This window comes from Microtus ochrogaster, linkage group LG3, assembly GCF_000317375.1.
Source record: "Microtus ochrogaster isolate Prairie Vole_2 linkage group LG3, MicOch1.0, whole genome shotgun sequence".
Lineage (NCBI taxonomy): Eukaryota > Metazoa > Chordata > Mammalia > Rodentia > Cricetidae > Microtus > Microtus ochrogaster.
This window is the reverse complement of record NC_022029.1, coordinates 35,855,781-35,869,885: the sequence shown is the minus strand read 5'-3', so window position 1 is coordinate 35,869,885 and position 14,105 is coordinate 35,855,781. Positions and strand designations below refer to the sequence as shown.

General features: G+C 37.0%; 1 protein-coding gene across 1 annotated transcript in view; it reads right to left on the bottom strand.

Moving 5' to 3' along the window:
* Nucleotides 1-856: 856 nt before the first annotated feature.
* The window catches only part of Sos1 (SOS Ras/Rac guanine nucleotide exchange factor 1), a 92,868-nt gene continuing 79,619 nt past the window's right edge, over nt 857-14,105 (bottom strand). Inside the window, exons 18-22 of the mRNA XM_005360757.2 lie at nt 12,499-12,671; nt 12,170-12,286; nt 10,446-10,713; nt 6,422-6,543; nt 857-5,473 (exon numbers count right to left, since the gene is read on the bottom strand). Coding sequence (XP_005360814.1) covers nt 4,982-5,473; nt 6,422-6,543; nt 10,446-10,713; nt 12,170-12,286; nt 12,499-12,671 — 1,172 coding nt within the window. The 3' untranslated portion in view covers nt 857-4,981. The remainder of the gene's footprint in view (nt 5,474-6,421; nt 6,544-10,445; nt 10,714-12,169; nt 12,287-12,498; nt 12,672-14,105) is intronic.

Genomic DNA, 14,105 nt, shown 5'->3' with positions numbered 1-14,105 from the left:
ATCTATCTATCATCTATCTGCCATCTATCATCTATATCTGTCATCTATCTATCTATCTATCCATCTATTCATCCATCCATCCATCCATCCACCCACCCACTCATCTATCTATCTATCTATCTCTATCTGTCTATCTATCTATCTATCTATCTATCTATCTATCTATCTATCTATCTATCTATCATTTATCTATCTATTCTTTCTCTTTCCCCTCTCTCTTTGTGGATGAAACTGGGGCTTCACACATGCTAGGCAAGCCTCTACCACTGAGCTACACCCCACCTCCTTTTCCTTTTTTTATTCTGAGACAGGTGCTAGGATGGCCTTGAACTCAAGATACACCTCTAGCCCAGGTATACCTTTTAATCATCTTGACTCAGTCTCTTGACTGGGATCAAAGACCGGCACCACCAGCTGTGGCTTGCCTTTATTTCAAAATAAATGAGCTGAATCTAATTATCTTTTAATATTTTTGTTTTATATTATACCTTGAGTGACCCTATATTTGCACTGTTGATCTTCCTAACACCAACTGGTCACAGCAAGAGCTGCCTGATAGGGACCTGAAACACCCAAGTATGTTCTTTTAAAAATACAATTGCTTTCTGAAACTTAATCTTGTGTTTAGTCACTTGACTAATTTCTATTCCAAGCCTCCTTGTTACTGACACTAAACTTACTGTATCTTTTTTAACTTGTTAGAGGAAATAGTGTTCCCAGAGGAAGACCATGATAGAATGTAAAGTATTTCTATGTGAAGGTATATAAGCTAAATTAGAATCACTAACAACTTCAAAATACTTCCCCCTAAAAAGTAAATGCATGCAAAAACAATACACTGTGGGCTATGTAAGGCATTTTTCTTTATTATTTTTCAATTTATCTTAGTAATGCCAGAAAAATAACAGCCATTATTTTCACTTTTAACACAAACCAAATACTGCTGCTGCACATAGAGTACAAAGATCACCTACAAACATTGGTTAGGTACAAAGGCCATTGGATGTATAGACCACACTTTGTTCCTACATCAGAGTAAGACGGACAGAGCATTTTTGACAATTACTTTAGCAAATAACCATGCTACTAAACAAAGGCAAATACACATATATACACAGACACATCTCAACTAAAATTATACATGTCACTTTGACAAACAAACTCTCTGGTTTCACCAGATATTTGCACCCCAAGTCCCCTGCCCTTATCCCACCCCCAAATGCTGACTTGATCTGAAAAAAAAAAAGAGAGAGATGTTTTTAATTAAAGGCACAGTTGGCAGCTACTGAAAGTGGCATGCATCTGGCATGGGTGCACTCTAAGCCACACCGCATATAACTTGCATCTTTTGAGTATCTGGGTTTGGTAGTCCAATGTTGCCCACCTTTAGCTTGCTTGTTTTATAATTTTTCAGCAACTGGCTACTTAATGCACTATTTTTATTAAAGGCAAAAGGGAAGTTTGCTCACAGTTGACAGAAAATGCACTTTATGGTGTCAAAAATGGAAAATAAGGCATGAAACTTATAAAAGAACTTAAAACTGCTTTTGTTTAGATTTATCATGTAGGGTTCGTGCTTTTTTTCTTAACTGGAACACAGAATACTTCACTGGCTCATGTGAAAAGGACTATGATTTTAAATCATTTCAAGCTAGTACTGTTCCAAAGGGGAAAAGGTGAATAAAGGCATCACTTTCCTCACATTTTATTGCACAGTTCTCTTTCAGCCAAACTGACAGTCACCTTGTGATGTGTAAAAATTAACGTGCAGTACACAGAACCTGCACGGCACAGTCACACGATAGAGATGGAAAGAGCATGCACACCTACCCAGCAGCAGAATATCAAGACATATATGGTTGCCTTGGTTTTGAATCTGAAGAGGATAAGGTTCTCTTCTGTGTGTTCTCTAGCTGGGACAGCATCCCCACTTATCTTCCTGAGCCACTATATACCCCTAATTCAGGCCATTATATTAAGATAATGAAATGACATGTGAGCAAAACTTAATTACATGATCATTATGATAAATACCACTTTGGGTTTGCATTAAGGAAGAATTTGGAATCACAGTACAGCCTCCAACTTAAATAGTACTTTAGTAGGACGTCCTGCTGATTATGTTTATATTGCACACTCTTGGCTCAGCTCAGATCCACTAAAACATTCTTGAGTCAGAGGATAGTAACCCACTAAATTCACGATTTGATGCCCAAAAGCCTTTATTTAAGCAAGAAATTTTAATTAGGTAGACTTTGAATATTTGTCATTTTCATCTTCACATTTGAAAGACTAGAAAGAGTAAACAGCCCATCTTTTAATAAATTTAGAAACATACACTTGTCTATTCCTGTTTTCCAAGTGCTTAGCTGTGAAAAGCATTTCTGTTACTGGTTATGAGCCCATCAAGACTTTACAGCGTGGTCCAAGGATAAGAAAACATCTGCTGATAATTCATTTTTTGGAAGAAATGTCCCATATTTGGGGATGTAGTTAAGCAAGTTTCGCTGCACTGGCTGCCTCATAGTGTCCTGGGTTTAGATGTAGTTCTGTAATGGTGCATTTGTCTTCTGCCACTTCTTGTCCCTGAAGAAGTACATTTTAATTATGACTAAAGATAACCAAATAATGTTTAACTCAAGGACACAGCTTTCTCACTTTCACCCCAGGGCATCCAATTAGAACTTATAAAATCAGTTACTACAGAAAATATTTTTTGCCCAAATGTCATATTTAAGAATAAAAATACCCTCCTTCGGTGATGCATACAAATGGCTGGATGGTGAAGCTGTCTACTGAACAGTTGAGTGGAGAAGAGTTCCCTTTGGGAAAAATTAACTCCAAATCTGGGCATTCCCTCCCTTTTTGGCTCAAGCAGAACCAAAGGGGTTATCACCCTGCTGATGGCAACACTTGGCCAGAGAGATACTGAATATTCTAATGTTGCTTTTGTTAGGTTCTCATTTGATGTAGGGATGGGATGATCAAAAAGTGATCAGTAAGCCATGGGAATTTGGGGTATCATCACAGTTGTATGGAACACATTAGTAAGTAGGCCTAGCTAGTGACTTTTGTTGAATGAATGGTCTTATAGACACTTTGCATCCAAGATGGGATTTGAAATTAACTTTTGAGGATACTTTTAAAAGAGGAGACATTTTGCAAAGAGAAATGGCTACCATAATAGGAATAGTACAGACACTAAGTGAAAAAGATTCAACTCTAACAAATAAACAAGGACATGATAGGATGGACTGCTTAATGATGATGTAATTAATGTCCTTTCTGATCTTAGAAGACTATACACTGTACTATTAGGATGTACATTTAATGCTCTAATAAATATCAAAAATTATTGATGTACTACACTTCCACCGTGCTGCAGCCCAGTTAACAGGATTACCGAAATGCTGCTTTATTGTTATGAGGACACATGCACACACTGATGAACTGGTGACTGTCTAGGAGTGGAGTAGTACACAGTTCACAGACACAGTGGAGACTAATGGAACTGCTCCTATTCAAGTTGCATGCATTTCAGTCACAGTATCTCTTAGACTCAGAAGAGCAGCACAAGGCTTCATGAATAATCACATAATATTATGGACAGGTAGATAGTCTCTAAGGAGTAGCTTTGAGAGAACCAAAGACCTTAAGCAAAGTAGAATATAAATGTTAACCAACATGTATGGTTGCTCAAGAAATTAAAAAACCTGCAAGATTCTGTTTAAAAGATGCCCATTCCATTATAAGCCAGTATTTCCCTATATGCCAAACTCCGACTTCAGAGTACTCTGTAAGAACTAGACACCCAGACGTACCACATGTGCTTCTATGCTTAGTGTTTGTATATTTTTCAACTGAAAGAAATAAGAATCAACCATTTTATCCATATAATAATTTAATATATGCCAGCCAAACAAAGTAGTTTATCTTTATTCAATTAAATAAAAACAGACCTGTCAGGTATATTATATAACATTCACTATATACACATGATTTAGGCAATGCAAGGTAATTCTAAGTATGCTGACTTACTCAGTATTAGTAAAACATGAATGGTGTCAGTGAGGCCCAGAGTGCTCCTTTTCACATTGGGTGCCTGCATTTCTGTAGTATGCTTAGAGGGACAGCCACGAGCCAAGACATATGTTACCAGTAAACTCCTGTGGGGCAGGGGGAAGGGGTGACAGTCTAGCATAGATTAACAGTCTCCTAAGTGTAAATAGGATACTTGACAGTTACATTTTTAAAAAGTTCTTCTTCCGTTAATGACACGAAATTTCTTGTTTGAAGGCAACACCACCACATTTTGTTTGTGAGTGGGGGGTAGGTAGGGAATGTTCTTAAAATTGGTATAATTATTCTTAAAACAATAACAATAACAAAAAGTACCTCTTTGGTGAAGCCTCGGTACCCATTCAATTCACTGTAATAATCTGTAAACAGGACTGCAGTACAGTGCTGGGCCTTGATTTCAACAAGGCCAGGTACCACAGCCTTTTCTCACAGTCCTCTGAAGAATTTTTACGAAAATATTCTAAAGTAGAAGAGTAAAGCAAAGGAAACAAAGGAGGAGAAGATCCCTGTTTAAGATTTTTTAAAAGTGCATATTTTGAATTACAAAAACTGTCAACATATGGGCCTGTTGGACATTAGACTGTTTTCCATCCCTTTAATGATAAAGATTACTTCACAAAATGAGGACTCTTGCCTATTGGCTAGAAAAGTCCCTTCACGTGATTTCCAGGTGCAATCAGTTGTCCAATCCCTCTAGATCAGTCTCCACATTCTAGCTGGAATACCATCTTATTTTGTAATTACGTGTAGGTTAAAATTCATTGTCTTATACTACATCTTGAAGTAGAGTCATTAGTGTTTGGAGTTCTCATTTGAACTCCTCAGTGCTGGCATGTTCAGTGCATCCATTGCCAGCAATGGATTTGGGGCTAGGAAGCTGTACACCCCAGTACAGAGGAAGTCAGGAAGAATGGGCATTCTCCAATAGTGGTGGTCCATCTCTGTGCATAGATGGGTGTGTGTGCTCCCTCTTATAAGTTTTTGGAGGAAGTTTGGGGATAAGTTGAGAAGTGCTTTGTCGTGGAGGGACAGGAGGCCCAGCAATAGGATGGAGGTCCACTTCCTGTGCCAGCGGTGGTGATGGCAGATGCCTTCTCGTGCCGTGAGGAGAAGGGGTTTGAGGAGGTGGTGGTGTAAAGGGGGAAGGGCTATTTGGAAAGAAGGCATTGCCATGATCACTCTTTTTGCCCAAAGGGGGAGGTTGGAGATGCAATGGTGAGCTTGAGAAAACATCAGGTGTCCTCACAGGTTCTCGCGGTGGTAACAAGGGAGGGCTCTCAGGAGGCTCTGACACAGAGGTCCGATCTGATAGTGAATATCTCGGTGAATAAGCTTTTGATGTGGGTTGCCTAGGAGGAATAGCTGGGGGGCTGTCCAAGTGCTTAGACATAATCTAACAAATGAAAAAAAATAGAACATGTGTTAATATAATTAAAAAAAACATGAATATATTAAGAGTTAACTTGGAATTTTCATACATGCTACTGGCAGAACACTATGAAGAACAGAAGTTTCACCATATGTATTAAGTGAGATGTTTTACCCTTTCTTAGAGGAAAAAAACCCTGATTTTATCAAGATTAAGTCAAAAGCTTGTTGTTTACTGCTGGCTGCCTATCATACAATGCACCATGATTTCTGACTTAAACCAACCATTAGGTTTTGGCAGTGTACACATTAGGCAAACAAACTACCATAGCCCTAGTTACTAAGTTTTAAATGTACTGTTTTAATGTTTCATGAAATCTACAAGGTCTTGACTTATCCTAAATTAAGTTAATAACTGGCAAAATTAAATAAACGATAAGGGAAAGGGGTATTTAAACTGGTAGGAAACTTAAAGTTATTATGAATCTTTAGGATCTCTTCTAACCTAGAATTTAAGTGCCTTCTTATTGGCTTAAAAAATGGCTTTCAGCAGATACATAGTATAGTTTTGCTATCATATACCTTCACATAAACTCCACACTGCACCCCCACCCTTGGTCATACATTTTAGAAGAAGTGCATGAGGGCTGGAGAGATATCTCAGCTGTTGAAGACTAGGTTCACAAACAAGATATAAAAGAACTGCATGAGATCAAGTTACTATTACCTTGTAGACTAAGACTTGTTTTTTCACTTGATAATGCCCATAGCTGTAAATGAATAGTAGTTTCATATGCATACCCAAAAGCTACCTTTATAAAAAAAAATCTTGCAGGCTAAATTTATATTTAATTCTTAAATGATTAAACCCAAATACTCTGAGATGTTAGCTTATTGCAGCTGGAATAGACTTGACATAACAACTGACCGCAGCTAGTGTCCAATTTCTAGATAACAAGGTATTTTACTTTACCTTAGATGGGGAGGATTCTGCTGGGGCAGATTCTGGCCGTCTTCGAGGGGGAACAGGAGGGGGCACAGGCATTATTTCATCAGTGCCTTTGGCTAAACTTAAAGATGAGACTGAAGCAGATCCTGTAGGGTGTTAATTTAAAAACAAACAAACAAAAAATGATTATAGGACTTTGATTTCACTTACTACTCTTGAAAAGACTTAGAAGCTTCTTACACTAACTAAAAAATACATTGAAATATCAAAAGTAGTTTTAATAAACCAATACCCAGTATGACATTCCATTTATTAAAATAAACTACTATAAAAGCATGCAGAAACTTCCTAGCAATGTTTAAAAGAAAAAGCCACTTAAAGTAATTATTTTTGCTTTTTAAACAAAATAACGTTACCATTGTTAATATATAATTGGAATTTTAATTGGGTCTGATTTTTAGATTTCTGTTGGATAAGTAATTTGAAAACCTTTGGAATGGTCATTTTTGTCAAAGTGTGGGAGGGTCATCTTTTTCTCTAGTTTTATTGCTCTCAAGGTCCTGGACTGGACTGAACAGTTTCTAGAACAGTCTCTGGTCTTAACAATTCTGTTGAAATATTTCTTAGAGAATCTGGTACCCCGAGGTCTAGTCACATTTTGCTTGGTCCAGACTTTCATTAGTATGGAAACATCATTAGAATCATCACATCTAAATCTAAAAACTTTAACCATGGTGAACTATTCAAAATGCCAGAGTATAGGGAGTATGCGATAATGAAAACAGGAACTTTACTAAAATCTAGTAACCCTGATTTAAGAATAAGTTGATGAAATGGCAAAAGAGGTAAATAAAACTGGAACCCATCTAATGGGCATTTAGTGAATAATTATGTTTTGAAAGACAACACTTATCTATTGTTAGTTTATAAACACTATAAAAATATATGAAAATATCTTAACATTCAAAACTGTACTTGGCAGGCTCTTTATTCCTTTAAACATTCTGTTCCCTTCTGCCATTAACTATTATCACAACACAGAATGTGAAGAGTATTTGTGTACTTATACTTAGATGGCCAACATTTGTGTATTGCTGGTGTGCACATTTGCAGGCTAGAAGTCAATGTTGGGTGTCTTCTTCTATTACTTTCCTCTTACTGTTTTGAGATGGAGTCTCTCACTGAACCTGGAGCTCATTGACTGGCTAGGTGGGTTGGCCATGAGCCCCTGGGGTTGGTCTGCCTCTAATTCATCCCAACTTTCCAACACTAGGATTTCTGGCATGTATCACCATGCTAAGATTTTATGTGGATTTTGGGGATCCAAAGTCAGGTCTCCATGCTAGCACAGCAGACACTCTGCCCACTGAGCATCTCGCCAGACCACGACCAACATTTTGGTCACCTTACTTTTTTAAGAAAATATACACAATTTTTTTTAGCTATAATTGGTATTTTTTATTGTATATATTTTTAAATCATTTGTACAAAGATTTGTTAGTTTAAAACAACTAAAAATAGAATTTAAGTGAATTGTTTACTTTAAAACTAAAAGCAATTAACTGAAACAGCACTTGATATCTCTAAATATTTAAGGCTTGCAACTAGTTATGTATTTATATATATATTATATATGTAATTATATAATCATAGTCCTTATGAAGTTAAATGCAATTATTTGCCTACACTAAGTTGTCAGCAGTAGACTTTTTAATCGGACATTGCATGTAGCTACCAGCTTCCCCATTGCGCATGCATGCTTTTGCTTCTTTTATAAAGTTTCAGAAGGAAGTATATTTAGAATTGTACAGTTGGAAAAGAGAAATGGTTAAATGTGGAAGCTGCTCCTTTAATAGGTTCTTTTTAAAAGGTTTTGTAAAAAGCATGAAAAGTCTATAAATTTAAGCCAATTCTTCATGGTCAAAAGACAGCAGCAGTGAAGGCTCACTTCAAAGATGGGGCAGGGAAGAAAGGTCAGCAGGGAAGGTGACCCTTGGCCTGGTTTGTAAAGCCAAAGCAGGAGTTAAGTGTTAAACCAGATATACTGACTTGGGCCATGGGCCAGTGTAACCTGGGTAAAGACGGTATCGCCGCCTGTAAAAAGGAAACAGGAAAAAGTTGTTTTCTCCCACTAATATTCTCAGCTCATCTATAAAAATGTATGTTCTTGCCATGTTAGTTTTAAAGAACATCATAAACAGTTTTAGTAAAAGCTCATTAATACTTTTGAGAGCAAAAAAGGAGTTACTATCATATTGGGAACTTTGAAGTTTTTCTTAATGTCATAAATGAAAAACATTCATTAGAAAATAGTATGATACTGTATTTTTGAAAGACTCTTTTACACTAATTTGTGTGTATGAACATGTGCCACAGTATGTGTTTTCAAGTCAGAGGACAGGACACAACTTGCAGGAGTCAGTTTTCTTCTTCACTCTAAGGATTGCAGGGCTTGAATTTAGGTTGTCATGCTTGGTGGCAAGCATCTTAATCTCACCTGTCTTTCTGGAAGGCGCTGTAAACTATAAAACCCAATTCAAGGGGTGAAGACTCAAATCATTTAATAAGAGATTAAAGGGAAAGTCAGGCAAATATTATCTTATACCTTTGAGGAAGCCTTACAGCTATACCTTTGAAAATATGTTTTTGGAACATATATTGTCATTATAAAATACTCAGGGTTTTGAATATTAAAACAAGCTTTTGTATTCATAAACACTTTAAAATTCAGTATATATTTGGTTTTTACCAAATTTTACTTTTTAATTTAGGAATTCCTTGATAAATTTGAAATATTTCAAAAATATTCTTTTAAGAAAAATTAAGGACTTTATTTATGAGTTATTAATAATTAAAGTCCTAAATTATTCTTAAAAGGAAACATGAAAAAAAAAAACCCAAACATTAAAACAGTGGTTCTCATCCTTCTGTGACCCTTTAATACAGTTTCTCATGCTGTGGTGACCCCAACCGTAAATTATTTTCATTGCTACTTCATAACTGTAATTTTGCTGTTATGAATCATAATGTAAATAATTATTTTGGAGATAGAAGTTTGTTAGAGGGTTGAGAATCATTACATTAAAATATAGGAAAATCGGGCTAGAATCCTGAGGCTAGTTCTAAACCATCATGGCTACACTGCTTCAGCACCAACACATGGAACAGAAAATAATCCAAGTAGTAATCATTCTTACAGTGCTGCACTGACCTGATTATAAAAATTCACATTTCCCGTTCACTTTTTAAAAATTCTGTAGTTTATTTTATGACTAATATTATTAATGTTCACATGTATTTTGCTTGCATGTTATGTTTGGATGAGGGTGAAGGATCCCCAGAAATTGAAGTTACAGATAGATGTGAGCTGTCATGTGGGTGCTGGGAACTGAATCCAGGTGTACATTACTGTCTTCCTGACCAAAAGCTGGAAAAATCTCCCAAATTAATTGCGTTATTGCAATTTATTTATAATTTATATAAAAAGAAGTGAAAGGTGGTGCTAGAGAGATGGCTCAATGGTTGAGCTCTGGTTACTCTTCCAGAGGTCCTGAGTTCAATTCCCAGCCACCACAATGTGGCTCATGACCATCTATAGAGGGATCTGATGCCCTCTATCTGCATGTATGATTTTATGTCAGAAGAGCGCTAATATAGATTAAATAAACAAATCTTTAAAAAAAGAGAAGCGTCGAGCTGGATAAAATGTTTTTAAATCAGTGTCTGTCTGACCTTATCTGGCAGCTTCCTATGTGTATGTAACTCCACAGTCCTATGTGTGTAATGTAACTTCCTGGTCCTCAATTGCTAAATAAAGCCAAGTAAAGTCTCACAAACACAAGATCCACTGCCAGCTGACGACAGATTTGTGCATACTAGGAATTACACAGGATTCTGGGCCAAATGTCAAAGCAATTAATATATCTGCAAAGAGTGACAGATTTTTAGTTGGTTTCTCTGGGATCTACAGAAAATAATATGAACATACACACAATCACAGAGATTATTTTCCACCCGCTCTGAATTACTTAAAAGTTTTATCACCTACTTGAGTGAAAAGGGCTTGCTGAATGGTCGGAATCAAACACGCTGCAGACATCTGTGGTACTGGAAGCACCGGAGGCAGGAGGAGGTGTGAGTGGCGTTCTTGGAGAGTTTGGTGCAGAAGCTGTACTTTCAGTCTCACTTTCAGGGATCCTACTGTAACTAATTTTTCTTGGCTCCTGCTGCAGAGGTGTGGGATGTCGCATGGTTCCTGGTCTTGGATTTGATGGACGAACACCAGGGGATTTTAGGGGATAGCTGTATTTTTTTGGCTATAGACATCAAAAACAAAAACAAACTACAATACTTAAAACATCATGGCTAAAAGGAAGGTTTTTCTCTATTCTCCTGGTAAAATTCAACTAATAGTTAAGAGAATTATAAATTATCAATATGAACATTTCCTCATGACTCAGCTCAGAGTACCCCAAGTGACAGCACTGTCACGTCTCTCTGCTGAAGGGCTGGCTGTATAAACCCTTAGAAAGTGATGTATTCAACTAAGGTTTAATATAAACACCAGAATGTTCCATCTTGGTGGATAGAAATTTTTCTGAAAGCACATTATATAATTCCCTGGCTTCATGTTGTTTGGTTTTTTGAGACAAGGATTCTTTTTGTGACAGTCCTGGCTGTCCTGGAACTCACTTTGTAGACCAGGCTGGCCTCGGCCTTCAAAGTACTAGGATTAAAGTTGCATGCCACCAGCACCCACCCTCCCATCCCTCAGCAAATTCCGTTTTTTAAAAAATACTATTTGGGGTAATTAAACCTTGTTGGAAAAGCCAGTCATCATGAACTGTGGTTCCCAGCTGTAATACAACGGTACCATTAGCCCATTAGGACCTGGTCTGCTTACAGATGCAGTGAGTTGTCTGCATTTTCTTTAATCTCTGTGCATATTCTAACTCTACAGAATGACCACTTCACAGTGATGTCAGAGTGTCTCACTGGAGTCGACATATGTATTAGGTTTATGTTTAAAAGCTGTTTTAAAGTTTCAAAAATCTGATGGGAGTCACAAACATTATAGTTTATTATGACCACTTAGAAATGATTTATATTTACTTTTTGACTCTATCAGTGAGGAGTAATAAGCTTGACAGGCACTGGCAAATTACTACAAAACAAAAGAACTATTAAAAGTATCTTTATGCAAAATTTGGTAACTCATGGATCATTTCATTACTTTAAAAAATCCCAAGTAAATATACTTACTATAAGTAAATTAGTAAAACTTTTTAAATTCCATGCCTTTGAAATAAATTTTAACTTTTGTTAAAACTAAAAGTAGCTCCGGGTGGTGGCGCATGCCCCAGCACTCAGAAGGCAGAGGCAGGCAGATCTCTGTGAGCTTGACGCCAGCCAGGCATACAGAGCGAGTTCCAGGACAGGCACCAAAGCTACACAGAGAAACCCTGTCTCGAAAAACCAGGGAAAAAACAAAAACCTAAAAGGAGCAAACTATAAATTTACTCACATCTATCATCATATCATGAGAATTTATTGAAATTAGTATTAGTGTTCATTTATTTGGAAATGAGTAAGATATTCCTGGCTATACATATTAATTACTTTTAACCATCACATTCATCTCATCCCTAAATGCTTTCACAGAACACTAACCTACACGACACATGCTATGGACCTACAGTGGTACTGAGGAAACCCCAGATGGAGATGACAGCTGTACCAAAGGTATAAAACCACGAATATGTGAGTGCTTACAAATCTCGGGAGAGGCTTAGGGTTCCGTGGTTCTATTTCTAGGGATTTGTTGAAAAGATAGTCTGTGAATTCTTTCTCCATGCTATTTCCCATTGGATTCAAGTTTTCAAAGAATCTCTAAAATAAATGCAAAAAATATTATTAGTATTAAATATTCTTAATTAAATTTCAAATTTATGAAAATAACAGGATATATTCAACATAAGAAAATTTGAATTATTTGACTATAAATTTTATTTTCCCTTTTCTCCTCTACAAAATAAACTTGGCCTGTCTGAGGCATTGTGAAAATTGCTCAGAGAAACATATCCTCACACAATTTAACTTACTTTGATATCTGACTCAACCCGTAAACAGTAAGGCTGGTTTTGGTACTGCTGGATCTCCCCTGTTATCTCTGCCACTTTCCTCCTCTTGCTGAAGTTGATGAGCTCTTTCCCATGTCTCTTCAGGACTTCAGGGTTGCCTTCTTCTGTTTTCAAGATATTAGTGAGATAAATTCCTACAAGAGACCATGAAATTACTTCACTGGTAAAGAAGGAAAAAGTTTTTGTTTTGTTTTTTTCTCTCATTAACTGTAGGGATTTATGCAGACAGTCATAATAACCAAAGAACAAAGACCCAGATTTATATGAAAAACAACAAGCTCAGTGAATAGCAACAGAAGTATTTCTATATGAAATCCTTCTGTAAAAGACCTAAACTTTGTAAACATTCAAAGAAAAGGAGATCAAGTTTCAGAAGTAGATATTTTTAAAGAAAGAATAACCACTCTTCCACACTCGTCAAACAACCACTACATGATTTGTAAAAGAAAACTTTTTTTTTTAAAGAAACTTAATAATGTTGTTACTGATGATGCATATTATTGCCAAAGGGGGGAATCCTCCAACTCAGAAGGCTATATTTTCTGCGTATTCAATTCTTAGTCTCACTATTTGGAGATGATCATGTTTGAACAGGCTTACTTGTGGAAACATAAAAAAAAGACATCAAGTCTGTCAAGCGCAGGGTGACATATAATTTGTGCATATTTTAGATTTAGTAAACCTGGTGATGTGCCTGACCTCAAAACTTGTTATGCAGCTGGTTATGACTGAACTGGATGACTGAACTTACCCTTCTGGCTTTAATTCCTGAGCACTGGGATTCCAGGCACACATCACTGCACCTGGCTTATGTAGTCCAGGGGATTGAACCCAATTGAGCCACACCATAGTCCGCCTTCAGCTCTTACCCTTTGGTGGCAGGGCATTTTAGTGCCTTTTCTTCCTGGCACAGAAGTTCTAGAGCCAGCTATGCTGCTCTCTACCTGTGCTAGCTCACATAGATTCCTTAGTCTCTCTGCCTCAGCTCTTCATCTCTAAAATTTAGAGTAGTTCTGACAGAAAAGAAAGTGTCCATTAAAAACAGTTGAAGCTGCTGATGTTGGTATCTTAGTAACTTCCCTCCCAGATTACACACTGCTGCTCTCAGGAAGGGGTGGGACACAATGTGTGGTTCATTCACTAAATATAAATGCACTGCCTTTCTGTCGTATGTTAATTATTACATTAGTTACTGCAGATAAAAAAACAGTTGGGGGTGGGATGGGGTGATCCAGAGCTCTGAAGATGGGGCACTATGGTATAGTCTTGCAGGTGCTGTATTAGGAAATGCAATGCTAGGAATGGTTCAGATGCCGTGAGAGTGCAAATGAAGTACCTTTTCCTGTCTGAAGTTGTTGGGATTAGAAAAAGCATCATTAAATTCACTCTCAAAAGTGAGCTAAGAGTTAAATGGGTAGAATAAGAGGGAGATGAGCGGTGTGACACTAGGCATGGTAAAACATGGAGGGCATCCTCAGAGCTGGTAGGTGTCTGGTATGGTTATAGCTAAACGGTGTATTTATTGTGTAGTGTGAAAGAAGCTGGAAGGATGTTAGACAGACAAGGTC